The sequence below is a fragment of the Lepisosteus platostomus genome, chromosome 17 (genome assembly GCF_059453375.1).
Source record: "Lepisosteus platostomus isolate fLepPlt1 chromosome 17, fLepPlt1.hap1, whole genome shotgun sequence".
Lineage (NCBI taxonomy): Eukaryota > Metazoa > Chordata > Actinopteri > Semionotiformes > Lepisosteidae > Lepisosteus > Lepisosteus platostomus.
In genome coordinates this window covers 21,554,565-21,572,078 of record NC_142627.1, presented here as the reverse complement: position 1 = coordinate 21,572,078, position 17,514 = coordinate 21,554,565, and the positions used below count along the sequence as shown (strand labels likewise).

The following is a 17,514-nucleotide window of genomic DNA, read 5'->3' as shown; positions in this document are numbered from 1 at the left end:
AAAACCTTACACTGATGTGACCGAGTGCCACCAGGGAAACTGCTAATGAATACGCTTTGAGAGTGCGATTTACTGTTTTTAGCAGGATTCCCAGTTGGGTGAGGAGGAAGCACCATTACGCATCCATACCAGGCAGTATGATGTGGGGTTTTAAGATCCACTGTGAACTGCAGCCCCTGAAAAAACAGATAGTTTTGCTGGAGCTGAAAAGAAAAGGATAAACCGAAACATGGGAAGCCAAGTGTTTTTTTCTTCAAGCTCATGTTCTGTAGTACAGTACATGCGCCTGGAAAGTCCCATGGTGCTACACAGACACTTCCCTGCAAAGGGCTGCAATGATGAGATCATCCCTTTGTCAGCAGCAGGGGAATAATAAAGTGGAAACTACCTTATTTAAAGTATTCTGTCTGTATTATATGGGTCAGGATCATTGTTCTCTTTGTGGGAACATAGGTGGGTACATCAAAAAAACTACAAATTCAACAATAATAGGAAACGAATTGCTGACGTGTACAGTCGTTGTTGGCACACTCATATACGTTATTCTCCTGCCAGAATGAGTGGAGAAAGGGCAGCTTATGAAGACCAAAACTGCAGCTAAGAGCTTATGTTGGAGGTACTGGAGCTGTACAAGGATCTGACAGAGCCTGCATAGTATCACTCCGATGCTGGAGGACACAATTTTACACACTTTGACAAGAGATCACTTGACTTGATTTTCATATTCCAATCCGTCTCAAATCTGTCAGGTTGCCCCCAGAAATGACTGTAGTTACAGAATCCCCGGAGCCAGGTGTATTTTAACGTCTTGTCCTGTTCCTATTACATTAGTCTACAATGTTGTTTCATCAATATTACAAACACCTTAACAACGGAACACTATTTTCCTTAAAAAGCACAAAGAAAACCTTTGAAAGAAAAAAAAAAACACTTAATTTAGCGTTGCTGCTTTAATGGCCAAACAGTACTGATGAATTTCAGTCTTCCATTTCCATCTGAGAGAGTGATTACAATTGATATTGAATGAACTCAATGAGGTGAAACCGTTTCTAGTTGTTGCCTGCCACTTTTGACGTGTATTAAAAGGCCCAATGATTCACTCCTGGGAATGAGCGTTCTCAGCTGCAAAATAAAGTGGTGCTAGAAAGTTTGTGAACCCTTGAGAATTTTCTGAATTTCTGCACAAATGTGACCTAGATCTTCATCGACGTCATAAAATAAAGAGAACCCAATAAAACACATAACACACAAAGATATCCACAGTTTAAAATGACCTAATTATTACTCTTTTAATAGTTTTAGACATTAAAATGGCAAAGCCATGTCTGTCTGGATAGTCAAGAAGACTAGCATGTACACTGAATCCCAGGTGTATAGAAGCTGAAATGTGGATCGGCTGGAGAAAAACAACACAGGCTCAATCAGTTTTAACCATTATCAGACTTTTACTCCTATTTGCAAGACCGCATGATCCACTGACATGACAAGAAATTGTTCAATATCTCAAGATGCCATTCTTAATTATGCTACAAAACCCACATTAAAACATGATAACCGTATCCTAGTCTTCAGCACTCTAAACCACTGCATCTCCCTCTCAATACAGAACTACTGGCATGCAGAACAAAATCCCAAGAAACTAACCTTTAATACATTATAAGAATGAACTGTAATTGTACCTCAACATTTCCTTAGTATTCAGGAGAAATTCTCTCACTCTGAAGGTGAAGAGGCCTAAATGCCATGTGCTTTTTACGAATAGAGAAAAGAAAAGGTGAGAGCAAAATACTGTTAAAAAATACTATTGTGCCATTTGTAGTCCACATGCAATCAGAACTCTCATTGGTAACTGAAGTTACAAGGATTTTGGTGACCCAAAGACAATATGACCTGTCAATCTATTCCTCTAAAGGTAAATGATCCATTTTAACATATCATTCAAATAAATCTTCTGTACCTAATGAACGTTACAAATTATGGATGTGCTGAGCAAATATTTCAATAATTGCACACTAATATTATTGATTTCAGTTCTACAGGTCATGTCAGTCGTGATTAATTATATTTTATTTTTCACAGAAAACAATTCAGCAAAAACAGTAACTTCTATGTGCAAGAAATTGGTTCAATTGTATTGCAAGCTTATTAACTCTTCACATTCTGATTTGATCCTTCATTTTCACTAAAATTAGGTGTTTGGAATTCTAGCAGATATGGCATTCATTTTGTTTATATAGAACAATTTGAAAAACACATTTAGGTGATCTAGAAAAAAATACTGCCCATAATTACTAAAGATAAACAGAAAAAACAGCTCTAGTTTCACAGTAGAAGAAGCTCATATGTTTCGGATGTATACAGTCTGAATGCTTTAAACCATCAGTTGCTATGGCTTAACACAGCTGAAAAGATAAAAGGAAACTGCATCTTGCTTGTAAAGAAACCACTCTCAGAAAAAAAAAACGATTTTTATTAAAAAAAGATTTTATTCTTTGATACTGTAATTGGGCTGTGAGGGCAGCAGCACACACACAAAAAAAGAGACAGTCCCTGAATCAAAGTCCAAATCGAGCTGCCCGAGGACACGCTCAGTATATGCAAAGAAAGAGAAGCAGAAAACAAATGTTTAATTCACAGATCCTTTGAAAAAGTGATGACTACTTTTCTAGTGGGACTAAACTTTCTGTAAGTAACTATGCCAACCAAGGTCAGTTCCTAGACTATTTTATTTTTATTCAAACAAGTATTCCAAGTACCACTGCTTGGTGCCAATGTCACTCCTCTCAGTATTCCACATACTGTATTAAAAAAACCTCCTTTATTGCTTTCTCGTTATTTCTGCAATACAAGATATCAAAGGTCCCAAAAAGATATTGACATTTTCATATCTTTGTGACTTTCTAAACACAAAGCTTTGAAATTGCATACTGTATTTAACCGGACAGCTGAAGGACAAAGTGTTCTTGGTGTGTCCCCAACTCGTTCCAAAATGTGCAGAAGACTGTTTCCTTACTGCTCCCAGATGGCATGCTATTTTTACCACTACAGGTTTCAGGAAAACCTCTTTTCTTTGTGTTACTTCAGGGATGCTGTGACAGTATCCGTGTAGATTAAATAATAAATAATCTAGTGGCAATTCTGCCTTGATAATGGGCTAGTCAGAAGCCTGACGAGCTTGTCCAACCATTTCTTGAAAGTAAATTGCAACGTGGCTGGGCAGCTAGTTTAAATAGTTCCACAGAAGTGTTTTCTGTTAGTTCAAAATGCTCTTCTATGTAACATTTTGTTATATTTTATTGTTCTTTGTAAATTTGGGTCGGTGTTATTTTTTAAACAACTATCAAGCTTGCAAGGATAATTTGTACAGCAGCTCCGTCACATCTGGAGGAATCAATATACAGTATTATATCCACCCACCACTTGCCTCCGATGCCTGGGAGGTAGTTATAATCCTGTCACTCACCAGAACTGGAGAAGCGTTTTTTCTCAAACCGAATGGGATCGGAAAATCTTCACCCATTCACTGGAGAAGACCATACAAAGTTAACTCTTTCATGACTGGTGTTCATGACAAAATGTGTTGAAACAGCCCCTACCTGTCACCCGCCAACCCACCCCCCAATGAGTATAACCCTCCAGACCAGTCATGTCTTGCCCCTTGACAAGACTCCATATTGGAAGGTGGCTTCATCTGCGACTCGACAAGATTGCACTCTGTAAAATGCCAATGACCATATCACAGAAGCCTGTACAATTCTGGCACAGAGAGAGATTGAGCTTTTGTAAGGAAAAAAGGGGGCAGTCTGGTAATGTCAGTGAACTGCTGAATAAATGCGAATTTAATTCAGTCATTTAAACTGCATGAGCACACACCATAATAAACTGAGAAACAGACAAGCTCAAAGACAGAAGTTATAAATTATAACTAATATCATTGTGGAAAACATAATTCATCTCATTACAAAGCTTATTAAAACAGTGCTGGTTTAATCAATGATGTAAAATAGATCTTTTAGAAATATTTAATAAAATGTATACATTTGTGACATTCACTTCTTCCTGGAATTAGATTTATTTGTGTAGGAATGATATGAATTATAAATGATCACAACCTAGTAGCAGCTAATTTATGTACCAGTGCAAGGTCTGGTAAACTAATACATGCAAAGACTCACATTTATTCCAAACTGAGACGGACTATAAATATTCAAAACAGTACTTCAAAATGCCGCACACAGCACTGCTTTTTATTTAGAATCCAATAAAATGTGGTAGCGATGCACATAAAAAAATAATAACTGCATAGATTTGTCAATAAATGGAGCAAGCAAGGCGAACTCCTTTGAAGAAAGGTCCTGCAAATGACCAAAAATGTAATAAATGAATAAACAGTTAAATACACACCTGGCTGTATGCAGTAAGTCTCAGTTAGCAGGGGAAGAATCTGTAACTAAAGAGTGTTTACTACCTAGTGCAGGTGAGGGAAATGCTGTTTAATGCAGTTGGAGCCCCCTTCTCATCTCTTTCTTCTCAGTGCTAGCCTGTTACAGCTGGACAAACCATTCCCAATTCATAAAGTGACTTGCAGGTAGAGTATGTGGTCACCAGAAGCCTGTCTTAATGGCTTGCGTGCAAAGCACATATATCACACTGATCCCAGTGATGTTCCAGACAGGGAGCTGCTGTGGAAATCCAGCCAGAACCGCACTCACAGAGCTCATCAGGACTCATCGGGGCTAAAACAAAACACGCAAGACCTCGTCGAACAGCTGGGCTTATTAAAGTACAGGTTATGTTTCGCCTGTAATATTATCTGCATTACACTTCCTCCAAATGAACGGACTGCCAAGAGAGTTACTGATTTGAAAGCAATTAAGAAAAAGTATACTTCCCGGTGAACAAGGGAACACTAATTCAAGCTCATCTGTATAATAAGTCGCAACAGATGCACGTTAAAGAAAATTATTTCCATTCGATTAGCCCACTTAAAAAGGTCTTGTAATGCACGCTTTCCCTTATTACTGAGGTCTGTTATTTGCGAGAGTAGCTCTGGCCCTTAGACACGCCAGTCCACAGTGTCATCCTTCACATGTGACAGCGAGTTTTACCACACCTGACCAAGCAGGGGGGCTGATACCGATTCTAAACAAGTGAAAGGCATGAATGCAAGCAGAAGCTCTTCTTATTGGAATGAAGAACATTAACATGGTTAGTGGACTTGAGGTCCTCTTGCATCTTTTCATTAAAGACGGAACACAAACGGTTTTCAATGCTTTTACAATTCAAATAGAGCCGACAAGTCCTTTCTATATATTGGCTGAAAAAGTTCATTTAAATGATTTTTATACAACAAGCTCTTACCTGTAAATGTGATCTGGTTTCTATTCGAACACATCAACTCTAATCTGTTTTTATGAGCCAAATGAATATTGCAAAAAAAATAACACATTTCATTACATATTGTACATTTTTAAATCCCATCCAGTAAAACTGAAAATAACCACATGGATTAATACTATAAGCCATATATATACGTTGATTCAAGCATACTCATTTTTTTTCCCCCATTTGAATTCTGCCAGGCAATTTAAATTCTCCCATTAATTCCTTGCAAAAGAAACTGCGAAGCACTTTATGGTTAACTGAAAATGTAAAATAACGGGACACTTCTTTCTCTGAAAGACTTATATAAATGAACAGTAAATAAAAATGTTATTATTAACATTGCAGATAAAAATACCATAAAGAAAAGGTCATATGCAGACCATCAGTACTCAACGGACTTTACAGAGTGAGTGAATCTGTCTCGGTTTCCAGCCCAGACTTCAAAGTTCCCCACATATCCTCTTCCTGTCATGGTAGTGTACTTCATACATTAATAACTCCCTACGAGTAAAGTCTTTTCTAACACTTTAATCCAAAATTGCATTAATATATAATCCTGCAATAATAGATTTAACCAGTTTCCTGTTAAGTCTGTTCTGCTCACTTACCATAATAAGAAATAACCCCTGGGATCTAATGTACTGGCTGCTTTTACATTTTTTGCGACAACCTGTAGGTAATTATCAACTTCTGCACTGTATTCATACAGTTTATATTTTTCTTGCCATCTGCAGAATACAGCATGTACTAACATTGAAACCTGGATCAATCTCACCAATAGTCAGGGGTAAAAAAAAACTAAAAAACTATCCTTCTCATTCCTCAGATTCCAATAATCCTAGAAGATGTAGCTCCAACACAGTGAAGTAACTTAATTTAAAAACAGCTGTAACATTACAATGATGGATTGGTCACAGGCCGGTATCTCATTTTAACAGGGAAATCTCCAGTCGGTAAAGACATAAGCCATTACAGGAAGAACGTCTAAAACTGCAAGCTACTTACTGATGTGAAAGCAAGGATTTCCTCTTCAGTCAGCTTGTGCACAGGATTGTTCTTCTGGTAATCTGTGCTACAAACAAAGAATATGCATGTAAATCTGGGAAGAAAAGTACAGGTAAAGAAACTACACTCAAGTACAGTATCTATAGCTTACACAGGTAGGTACACGAAAAAGAAATCTGACTTAACACCTATACGTACATTTTTACATTTAGTTACTACCTTTCTATCGACTACTACATAACCCGTTTCTGCCAACAGAATCACAAGAGCACACGACTGCGATGCAGAAAAAGATGGTATCTAACTCCTTGTGTTTATACAATGCTTTTGATCGCAAAAGTTGCCAAAGTGCTTTGCACATGGGGAGGGGACCCACTGAAGTTCAGCTCCACCTGGGTCACACAGCAGCCCCACAGGGGGAAAGTTAAAAACTAGTTCACCGGTTGAATTAAGGGAGAAATTTAGGTAGCCTAGATTGTTCAGTTCACTTTGTCATATGCACAAGTGCAATGAAATGCGAATAATTGTGCAAGGCCAATGTGGAATTTTGCCACCCAGCACTTCCGACTACACAGCATCTACTGGGGTACTGGTTTGCACACCCTGGTCTGTAGAGCACAATGCCACCTACTGGTTGAACACCACACAGCAGTGTGGCCTCCTGTCTCTGGACTGAGCAGGCCAGACCATGCACAGCTTCTGCGATCATGCTACAATATCAAGCTAATTCTGGTGGAAAAAATGCGAGCTGTACTACCTATATTATCAGTCACATTTTAAATGTTTCAGTGATTCATTTAGCAGGATGGATTTTGTATTCCTTTTTTGACAATGAATCACAAAAAGGAAAATGAAAAGAAGTAGTAGGCGGATGTATACGCAGGCGTTTGGAAAACGCACGTGAACGCCGATTAACAAAGTTTTAATGGACAAGTTAAATGAACAAGCTCAATCTCTCGGATTCGAGTTTAAGGAAGTAAGACCCAGAGTGGAAAGTGCAGATCAAACCATGGCTTCACAGCCACTGGCGGACCTCCTCTCCTCCGAAAGAGACCGCGACTTCTAAAATGGAGGCTTTAGGATGCTGAAAATGCTTGTATTTCGCTGATGCAAATGGAAAGTAAAAGTTAAAAACAATCAACAGAAAAGCTCAAACTATGCATTCTGAAGGATGAGCCCCGAGTCTGGTCTCGAAATACAGACAGACTCCAACCCAAGAAGGCACCAAAGGCTAGGCACACAGAATACTGAAGGGTGCCCAGATACTGTTACTAAAGCATGACATTCGCTCTCGTCTGTTGTTTTATTCATGCCATTTACACATTGTGAAGCTGAATCACTAATGCACATACCGTATTTCTTCACAACAGTTAAGCAATAAAGAAGTCTTCAGTGACAGCAGGTTAGCTACAGCGTATGTTGATGGTACAGAGAAATGTGGAGGGTACTACAGTATAAAACACAGGGCCTGCAAATGTGGAACCTGGTGCTCTTGTAAGCAGGCTACAGAACAGCCAGTGTGTACCAGAATACATTTCCTTACATCAGTAGGTATTGAAATTTCCAAAATGTTAGACATTCATTTGGAAAACTAATCAAGCCACAGAACCTTTCAAATGCCCTGCTAAGCAGTTTTTCTTCCGCCTGTGTCAATCTTATTCCAGAAGCACGCTGTAGCTCTGGAGGTCACCATCCGCAAACCCTCAGGTCTGTTTGTATAAACATACACAGACCCCTCCACACGTGAAGGTGTTGCTAAATGACATGAAATTATTTCAGGTAAGGACATTTCACTCCCAGTGCTACATCTGGGGGTAAGCAAAGAGAAACTTCATTAATTTCTTGTTTCTATGTGCTCCGCTTTTCTTTGGAAAGATTTTGGCACTCCTTGTGAGAATTGGCTCTTTGTGTAAATAAATGTGCTCTTAGCCTCAGTGGGATAAAATGCTGCATTATTTATGCGTGCTCTTTCAATGTAGCATGAAGCGATCAAGATTTATTTTTCCCACTGAATTACGGAGAGGTCTATGAGAACAGCAGCAGCACAATTGTGACAACTGGAGAAACCATGATTAGCTGAGCAGTTAGGTCCCCACGAGACAGAAACTAAATCCATTTCAAGAGATCAGTCAATTCAATGATATCACAGCCAGCACAATTATATTGCCTAATTATTTCACATATAAGCTGTTTGTTCTTTACAACAGTAAGACGATAGGACAATTTCAAGTGTCAGCCTCACTGTACAGAACAAATCCAATTATATCACACCAGCAGGGCTTTCAGTTGTCAGGAAAAAATGTTACCAATATCTCAGTGAGCTTAGAAAACTGAATGCGTAGGAAGAGGCAAAAAACACATTTACTTATTATTTTCAGGATCCAATTCTGGCGAAGCTTCCCTATGAAGAGCACAGAATTAGAACCAAATTGCCTCTGAAGCATTTCTATGTGCCACTCAGTGACTTCTGTTCACTGAAGTGTTCTAACCTTACAGCTCTTTTCCATTTCAGCAAATGAAGGATACAAGAGAATCATTTTCCTGGCCAGTCATCTGTGGACATGCCAAGGCTGGTGACAGAGTGTCACAAGTACCTGCCAGGGTTGCACCGACACATGCAAGGTCATTCCTCAGTTCAGACCACAGCAATTATCTTTTAGACACTGTTGTGTCGAGTATACAATGTCCAGTATAAGTATTGTTTAAAAAAAACTATAAAAATCAATCATACAACTCTAAATGATAAGGTCATTCACTCTGAATTCACACTTATTTTGGTGAACACTTATCAGAAGCAATGTACAAATACAAAATGAGCTACACAGCTGGAGAGAACACAAAAGCTGTTCATTAACATGTCTCAAGAGAAGCACATCTCTATCTCCCATCCTGCATCGCTGCTTCCAACAGGCTCCCTCATACAGCACTGCTGTGGGGACCAGGCCTTCACAGCCACCCAGCCTGCAAAGGGCCGAAACAGAACAGGGAAAAACCTTCCAGATACACACTTTCCCTTTTCAGCAGGGTGTGATTGCGCTTATGATTACCATTTTTGTTATGCAAGTATGTCTAGCCCAGAAAATTAGATTTATCTCTACGCTGAAGAATTAACGAGTAGATCCAGGTCATCGAGTTATTAGTTCTCCTGCTGGACAGGATGCACCGAACTACTATAAAAAAAAAACACATATGACCGTATTTCTGGCACCTGTGATTGTATAGATGATAACGCAACAATGCCAACAATCCTTAACACAAACTGAGACTATTTGTCAAAAACCGTCAACTAAAAACCTCTAAACCACACCTCTGAATTAAAATAAAATCAATTTATAGTAATACCTTGCTTGTCTTTAACATGATAAAGAAGACTGCACTCTTCTCTGCGGGATTTTAACCTTTCGTTGTTGAAGACACCACAAGTATTGAGTTTAAACATGCTTGTGGCTCATTAATTAAACCTGGATGTTCACACATGCTTTGACCTAGAGTTGCGCACAAATACAGCCCTGAAGGTTCTGTCTAGGGTGTGTCTACACAGAAACAACATTTTTAAATTTTGCAAGTGTGCGCATTATCTCAGGACAGGACAGGTGCATCTTACCAGACTCCCAGAATGACAGCCTGTTCCTCAGCACTCAGGTCGGGAAGCTGATACTGGCCAGGTTCTGCCAAGTTTATCGTGTTGAGAACTATATCATCACTCAGGTCGTGATCCTGTGGACAGAGACCAAATTTAAACCAGATTTTGTGAATGTGAATCAGTTCCAGCACTGCTACATGCCGGCACACACCGCATGGAAACAGCCCTTTACACCAGGTCAATCAACGAGAGGCAGCAGGAACATGCCAGGGTCGAGTTGGGGGGGTCAAGAGAGATAGCGGGGTTCTTAGAAGAGGAAGGGGGAGGGGGCAGTGGAATCACAAGGAGAAAAGGAAGAAGAGAAACTGGAGGTCTGATATTGAGAAGCCGTGTAAAAGATTTAATAAAGTTTACCCATTTTAATCTCTTGCATATTGTAAGTAAAGCATGCTGGAAGATTACCGTGATTACAGCCTGTTAAGTTGCATGTTCATACTATGAACAAATTTTAAGTTAATGTATAAGACATTGATACCGTAAGTGCACACTGTAGGTATGGTACCCATTTCTCCTGTCTTGTACATTACACATTGGCTGCGTGTAGAGAACAATTCCCTCCCTGAGTCTTTCTTGGTCATCTGCTCCTTGTTCCTAGACATTCCACCATGTTCATTTCCTCACACACTCCACTGTTTATGGAATGATGGTAGACACTCCCTAGTTTCAGTGTTTCTTACTTTCACTACGCACTGAGACTCCTGATGAAGACATCGCGGTTTGGAGAACACCATTCGCACAGCATGGTGTCCGACATGTGATTGCTGGTGAGGAGTGACCACTGTTATATGTTAATGGCTGAACTGCGGTAGCACAATACTTTCTCCATTTAATTTCCACACCATGAGCTGCATGCTGTGCCCAGTAAACACTGCTAGCGAATAGAAATCTGAAAACATGACAACGAATATGTAATGAATGAACACATGAATCCTATTTAACAGTGTCCGTAAATGTAAGAGACATAAAGCCAAGGAGCTTTCAGAAGCGACTCTGCAGCAGTGGCTGATAGTTTGCTCCCTAGACCAAATGAGCTCCTGTGTGTGAAAGCATCTGCTAAATGACTAATTACTGGTGGGATCAGTGAAGTCTCACACTGCTGCAGAATTATTTAATATACAACAGATTATATTAAAGGGCATAACGCTAAACAGAGCTGGCACAGGCAGGCTATGACTAAATTTTTTTTTAAACAGCAGGGATTTAAAATCAGATCACAACAGGCAATGTTCTGTTGTTTTTTTTAATTAAATTTTGAAAGCTTTTGCAGCAACACATCACCCCCGTGAAATGGGAAAAGCCACATATGAAATATTATTGTAAAAACACACCCTGATGAAATAAATAACATCTTAGGTTTCCTTGGTCCAAATGTGGCAAGTGTGTCTGTTCTGCAACATCTCGCATTACATCTGGCAAAATTCAGCAGCATTACGCCAAGTATGTCTTTGACATCCATCTGAATTTTGAGTTTTCACATTTGCTTTCAAGACAAAGAGCAAATAGCTTATATTCAGAATAGAGACAATCATGTTAGTGGATTCAGCGATATAATCAACTTAAAGATCGAAGTATAAGGCCACCAGAATATTCTGAGTTGGATAAACCATGGTTATGTGTCGAATCAACAGTGTCCAGCTTCTTGTGCCTAACAGTACTGTGAAACTGTGGATTATACTGCTAATTCCACACGTGCTGTGTTGCATCCCTTACCTAATAAATATTCTATGACTCTATACAATTAGACAAGAAACCATTTCGTGCAAACATCGAGTACAATTGACATTCAACTTTAAAAAGCCTTTTTTGACATATCACAGGAGAAAAGTGAGAAGGTTGTACTGCTTTCTCTTTCCACCTATAAAAACAATGCATCTCAAAAGGTGGAGTTAAGAGCTGTTTTCCCTGCAGGCAACATCAGCATCATTCCTTTCTTTCCTCGTCTTAAAATCAAACTCAGATTCTGAACGGTTCACATTTAATAATTCAGTACTAATGCATTTTCCCCTCTGGAGACTGTTAATGTCAGTTTGTTATTAATTAACACATCAAAGCCCCCTCACAGCTTGCCCTGCCTCTCCCTAGGGCTTCCTCTTCTCAACGGCAGAAGTGAAAAACGAAAAGGAAGTCCTGACCCGACCTAACCCTCAGCCACCCTTAGGGACAGCCAAAAGGCACAGCCGAGTCCTCGGCAGCTCAGCTGCAGAAACTGCTCGAACATCCATCCCTCTATCTGAGCTCCACATCACTATTGGCCATCATCAAAACAAAGTAATTCTCCACCTGTCTGCTACACAGCGGGGCGAGAGAGAAGAAAACGTGTTGATGACCCGACACATCAGCAAGGACTCCCCCTCAGTCTGAAACCAGAACACGACTCCTCTGGGCTCTTCCTCAAACTTGTACGTTCAAACTGTTTAAATATCTGCACAAATTTGCCATTTTGGAAGGTCGTTAAATGGCAAAAGGAGAAAGCATATAGGGTTCCTAATAAAAACTTGCACTCTGATTAAGCAAGGAACTTTTATGGAGGCTCTGTCCTTGAAATACAGCACAGAAATTCCACGTTCTGCTACACACTTGAAATGCAAGCAAAGCAGGGACGTCAGGCACACCTGTCGCAATAAAGGGAGAACACCACTGAGCAAGAACATGCAACACAGGCTTCCTACATTCAGAAAAAAAAACACCGCACACAGTTTACACCAGAAGACATGGCACTATAATAAGAAGAAGAACAATATCCTTACATTTACATAGCATTTTTTTGGACACTCCACTCAAAACACTTTACAGGTATCGGGGGCTCCCCTCCACCACCTGGATGATGGGACAGCAGCCAGAGTGCATCAGTGTGCTCCCCACACACCAGCTCTCAGCGGGGAGGAGAGCAGAGTGATGACCCCAATTGATAGATGGGGATTACTAAGAGGCCATGATTGGTAAAGGCCAGGAGGAATTTGGCCAGGGCACAGGGGTTACACTCCTATTCTTTACAAGAAATGCCCAAAGTGGCCCTCAGTACCACCGTGTAAATAAGAAACGAAGTACACAGACTTGCGACCATATCAGGCATGACACGATCACCCCGAGAGGTCTGCCCTCCCCATGACAGGTAGTCAGGGAACAGAGAAGCAGAGAAGGCATGGTGTACCTTCGGGAGCCAGTCCAGTGGCGTAGGTGCAGGGGAGACGCCGCCCTCAGACGGGACGCCCTCCTTGAGCTGCACGTCCAGGATCAGCTGTGCCAAGTAATTTTCCTGGAACTGCGTGCGCTTCCCCAGGGCTCCTAGGAGAAATGACGCCGTTTCATATTTAGCAGATGTTTTAGAAGACGAAAAAGGCATCTCTAGCTCCCGGAACATTCCTGATGTCCTGTCACCTGTGCACAGCCCCAGCATTTGCTACAAGTATAATAAAACATAAGTTCCCACTTAAAGTGCTGCACTTTCATTTCCCATCTTAGCTCTTGGGTGGTGTACACAAGGAACAGCCCCCCAGTATAACACAGCCAATTCCACCTTTCTAAACCAACACAGAGTCTAAAAAAAAAGTCTAGTCGCTTTTACCCGTCCCCCTGCATGCACACAACTTGCAGCAGCACGAGAGGAACGGAGACGGCTCACATGGGCCAGCCGCCCTGCGAGCCCTGCGAGCCCTGCAGAGGTTACGGCAGTTCCTTCTAAATGGAGGAGTGCTGCAGCTCTCACAGCAAAATGCTGTGGAAAGGCTGAGGATACCCTGTCCGGCTCCAAATCTCGGCAACACCTGGGTCAGCTGTGTGCCACCACGTGGGGGATCCAGGCCGCGGTCAGCTCACAGCAGGCCGAAATCAGGCTACTAGTGACGAACTTTACTGGAGGGGCCATTCTGGAGCCACCAGGTTACCATTTCATTACATGTTTCTACAAGGTCATTAAGAATATATTGTTTTGTGCCTGTTTTGGTGGAAAATAATGCAGTCATTTGTCACTGATTTCAACAGACTAAAACCAGGTTTATATAAAATATAATCACCAGAACATAAAAGGACCCAGCGGAAATCACTCGGCGGTTAACAAAATCTAAAAGCAGAGCAATTTGAATAAATCTGTGACATTTTCCCCAATTACAGCTTTCCAACTTCAGCAACCTGCAGTGAAAGTCCTGAGTTACAGTGGCTGTGGGATCCAGTGGAGTTCCACTTATTTTAGACTACAGAGCCTGACTGATAATGGGATTAATTGAGCCCTTCTTTCACAATGAAGTCTGTGACCTTCAGGATGGGCTGAAAACAGTTCTTTTCATGACATTCCTTTAAAGAGATTTTTCATGAACATCAAGCTTTCTGCCTTAATGCAGCCAAAAAAAATTCTGAATCTAACGTCTCTTAGTAATGAGCTGTCCCAGTTAAAAAGGTGCTGTGAAATGTTCCAGCCAAGAAGAAAATAAGAGCCATCATATTAGTGCTCTACAGCTCTCTGCCTGCTGAGAGTGAAGCCCTCAGGCAGTCTGGACAGAGAGAATCCATGTGCTCTTAAAACTCACTGGAAAGAGATTGACGTCTAAGATCTCCACATTGCAAAACTGTCACCCAAAGGCTGCAAGGAGTCAAGAACATTGTTATTAACATTGGGAAAAGGCTAAAGTTCAAATTTGCCTGTCAAAAAGTCTAAAGACAAGGCTTCTTCCAAGTCATTTTCCATGTATATCAATATATTTTTGAGGGATATGAGGTTCATCTGCATAGTGTGAATCATAAGTTGCCCAAAGACATATCAACAGTACCTGTCAGGTTAATCTCAAGTCTGGCTAGATCCTTTGCTTGATTGAAGTGTTCGTTTGCCTTCTTGTAACAGTAATACATCAGGGATGCATAGCCACATTCAAGGTGGAACTGGATACGCAAATGCCGGTAACCGTCATTGTTGAAGAGGTCTTCCGTTTTCATCACTAGGTAAGAAAATAAGACCAAGGTCATCCCTCACATTTAATACACACAGCTGTGTATACATTGTCAATCTGCAGCAGGCTGGACTAGACACATGAAGGCTACATTCCTTCTTTTGTTTTGATGAGACCACCAAGAAACATTGTGAGACTTGTGAAAGTCTGGACACTTTTCCATTTCATGAGTATTTTTTTAATTATGCATGATCGTTAATATGCTTTAACAATATATAACGCATATCTTACATGAAATAAAGTCTGCGATAGGAATTTAATGTGTTTGCAATTTGTAAGGTGAGGCAAGCCTGCCAAGAACCGAGCTTTTATTACTGAGCCAGGCCTGATGTTACATTCACTCTTATTCACTTACGCCTTTCATGGGTCAAGTCTCCTTTCGGAGACCCAGCTTTTGTGACGGAGAATTAGATCTTTAAAGCAATGGAGATTAGCTTCAGAGCACAGCTTGTCGCTTCCCTCAGACTGTGAAATTGTTGGCACTTACACCTCTGCAAGCTTGACTGAATGTTAAAATTAGGGCACACGCCGAGTCAGAGAAAGATGTTTAGCAAGCGTGGAATAAAACCGGAGATGAAAACGTGCCACTTTCTCAACATGAAGGCCTGGTATATGACAGCTTTTACATGAACAGAGTGTGCTTTCTTTAAATTATAAAACAATTGGGTCAGGAACACCCCCCCACCCCCCACCCCTCCTCCATAGGTCACTGTCAAGTGTATCATGAAAAAGGTTTCTAAGCAGTTACTGTTCAAATTCAATCCGCAGAAAAAAGGATCCTGAGGCTTTACGAGGGAACTAACATCACACGACTTGGCTCAAACACTAAGAGCTCTTTCTGGGATTGTGCGTTGGGCTCCATTGTCCAAAACCACCAGTTCAAAGCTATGTTATCACAGCCAACTCCGTTGTGGATCCCTAGTTACGCGCTGTTGGCATTTGTTAACGACAGTACTGGACAAGAGCTTTGAATGGGGAGGTGGGCTTGAAGCGAGCAAACATTGCCCTCTGTGGTTCTCAAGGAGCGTCCGAGCTCGGTACAGTGCAGTGCTGCTGGTTAGAGCTGTGTCCCTTCTCATTCCCCTCTCCAAGCCCTGTCGATGGTGCTGTGCGCCCCTCAGGCAGGAAGACGAATAGATGTCCTGACAGGTGCACTGTGGGCGCAAGAGTTGCCGATTCGCAATCTGACATAACCTGACCATAACCTACAGTAAGGCAGCTAAGAACAAATTCTTGCATACTGTACCAGCACAGGGCGGAGCGGCAGCTCTGTGGCTAAGGATCTGTGCTTGTGGCTGGAAGGTTGCCGGTTCAAATCCCGCGGCCGGCAGAGGAATCCTACTCCGTTGGGCCCCTGAGCAAGGCCCTTAACCCCAACTGCTCCAGGGGCGCCGTACAATGGCTGACCCTGCGCTCTGACCCCAAGCTTCTCTCTGTCTGTGTGTCTGTGTCTCCATGGAGAAAAGCTGGGGTATGCGAAAAGACTAATTCCTAATGCAAGAAATTGTATAGGGCTAATAAAGAAACATTACATTACACAGTCCAGTCAAGAGAACCACACACAAATGATGCACAGAAATGGAGAGCTGGCTAACGATCAGGAAGCAGCTTTATGGGGCAGAATGTGTAACTGGGAATTGTGTGGGTCTGGGACACACTTTCTAGCCAGGTGTTTGAGGCCCAAAACCTGGGCTCCTCTAAGAAACGACTGGTATTCTAATACGCTTCCTGTTTTTGCTGTAGCTGGGCTCTCCAAGGTTCATTTAATCAGTATCTCTTTATGCTGGTCTGGAAAATCTGGTCTTTCTGTGTTTAATAACATGTAGCCAGGGCAGAGAAATACATCTCCTTCTGAGATAATGGAGGCATGGGGTCTTGGGATTCTACTAACAATTAACAATTAACTCTTTACCAACTCCACATTGTACTGAATGTGCAGAAAAAAAAAATATCTCACAGGAGGATTTACTGCAGGATCTTTGCATATTGTAGTGCATTCTGTCTGTCACTTTCTGCATAAAATGCACAATTACAATTAAATTGGCTGCAGAAATAATTACTCACACTTAAATCGGCCCGTTGTTAATTCACTATAAATCTTGATAGAATTCCTTCTCAGAAGAAGAGATCACTGTTGAGTGTGGTTTAATCAAACAATATTTTATTTATGCTCTTCTCAGGGTAGGAGTCAAGAGGCTCCACTCCGAGAGCATCAATTATTTCAGGTCTCTGTAGACATAATTCTCCAGCAACAGCATTACATTGGGTCTCACCCTCAGGCTATTGGAAGAAAATGCATTTTTGAAATAATATTTTATTTGTTCTTTTCCTATATAGAAGAGTTATATCAGGTCTTGAATTCTTATTTTAGATGCCACATTTAATTCCCAGTCCCTATTCTGTCCATTTATTTCTTAGGTAAATTACTCTGTCCTTATTTAGAGGCAAGGTAGCTCTATCGAAATCTACACGGGCCCCTGTGACTTAATCTGTGATATTTACCGATGCTCAAAAAAGCTAAAAAGGGACCAGAATGGATTT

The 17,514-nt window shown here is 41.0% G+C and overlaps 1 protein-coding gene across 1 annotated transcript in view; it reads right to left on the bottom strand.

Moving 5' to 3' along the window:
* The window catches only part of ttc27 (tetratricopeptide repeat domain 27), a 72,513-nt gene that overhangs the window by 46,681 nt on the left and 8,318 nt on the right, over nt 1-17,514 (bottom strand). The window contains exons 6-9 of the mRNA XM_088609502.1: nt 14,797-14,961; nt 13,185-13,318; nt 9,995-10,107; nt 6,391-6,457 (exon numbers count right to left, since the gene is read on the bottom strand). Coding sequence (XP_088465628.1) covers nt 6,391-6,457; nt 9,995-10,107; nt 13,185-13,318; nt 14,797-14,961 — 479 coding nt within the window. The remainder of the gene's footprint in view (nt 1-6,390; nt 6,458-9,994; nt 10,108-13,184; nt 13,319-14,796; nt 14,962-17,514) is intronic.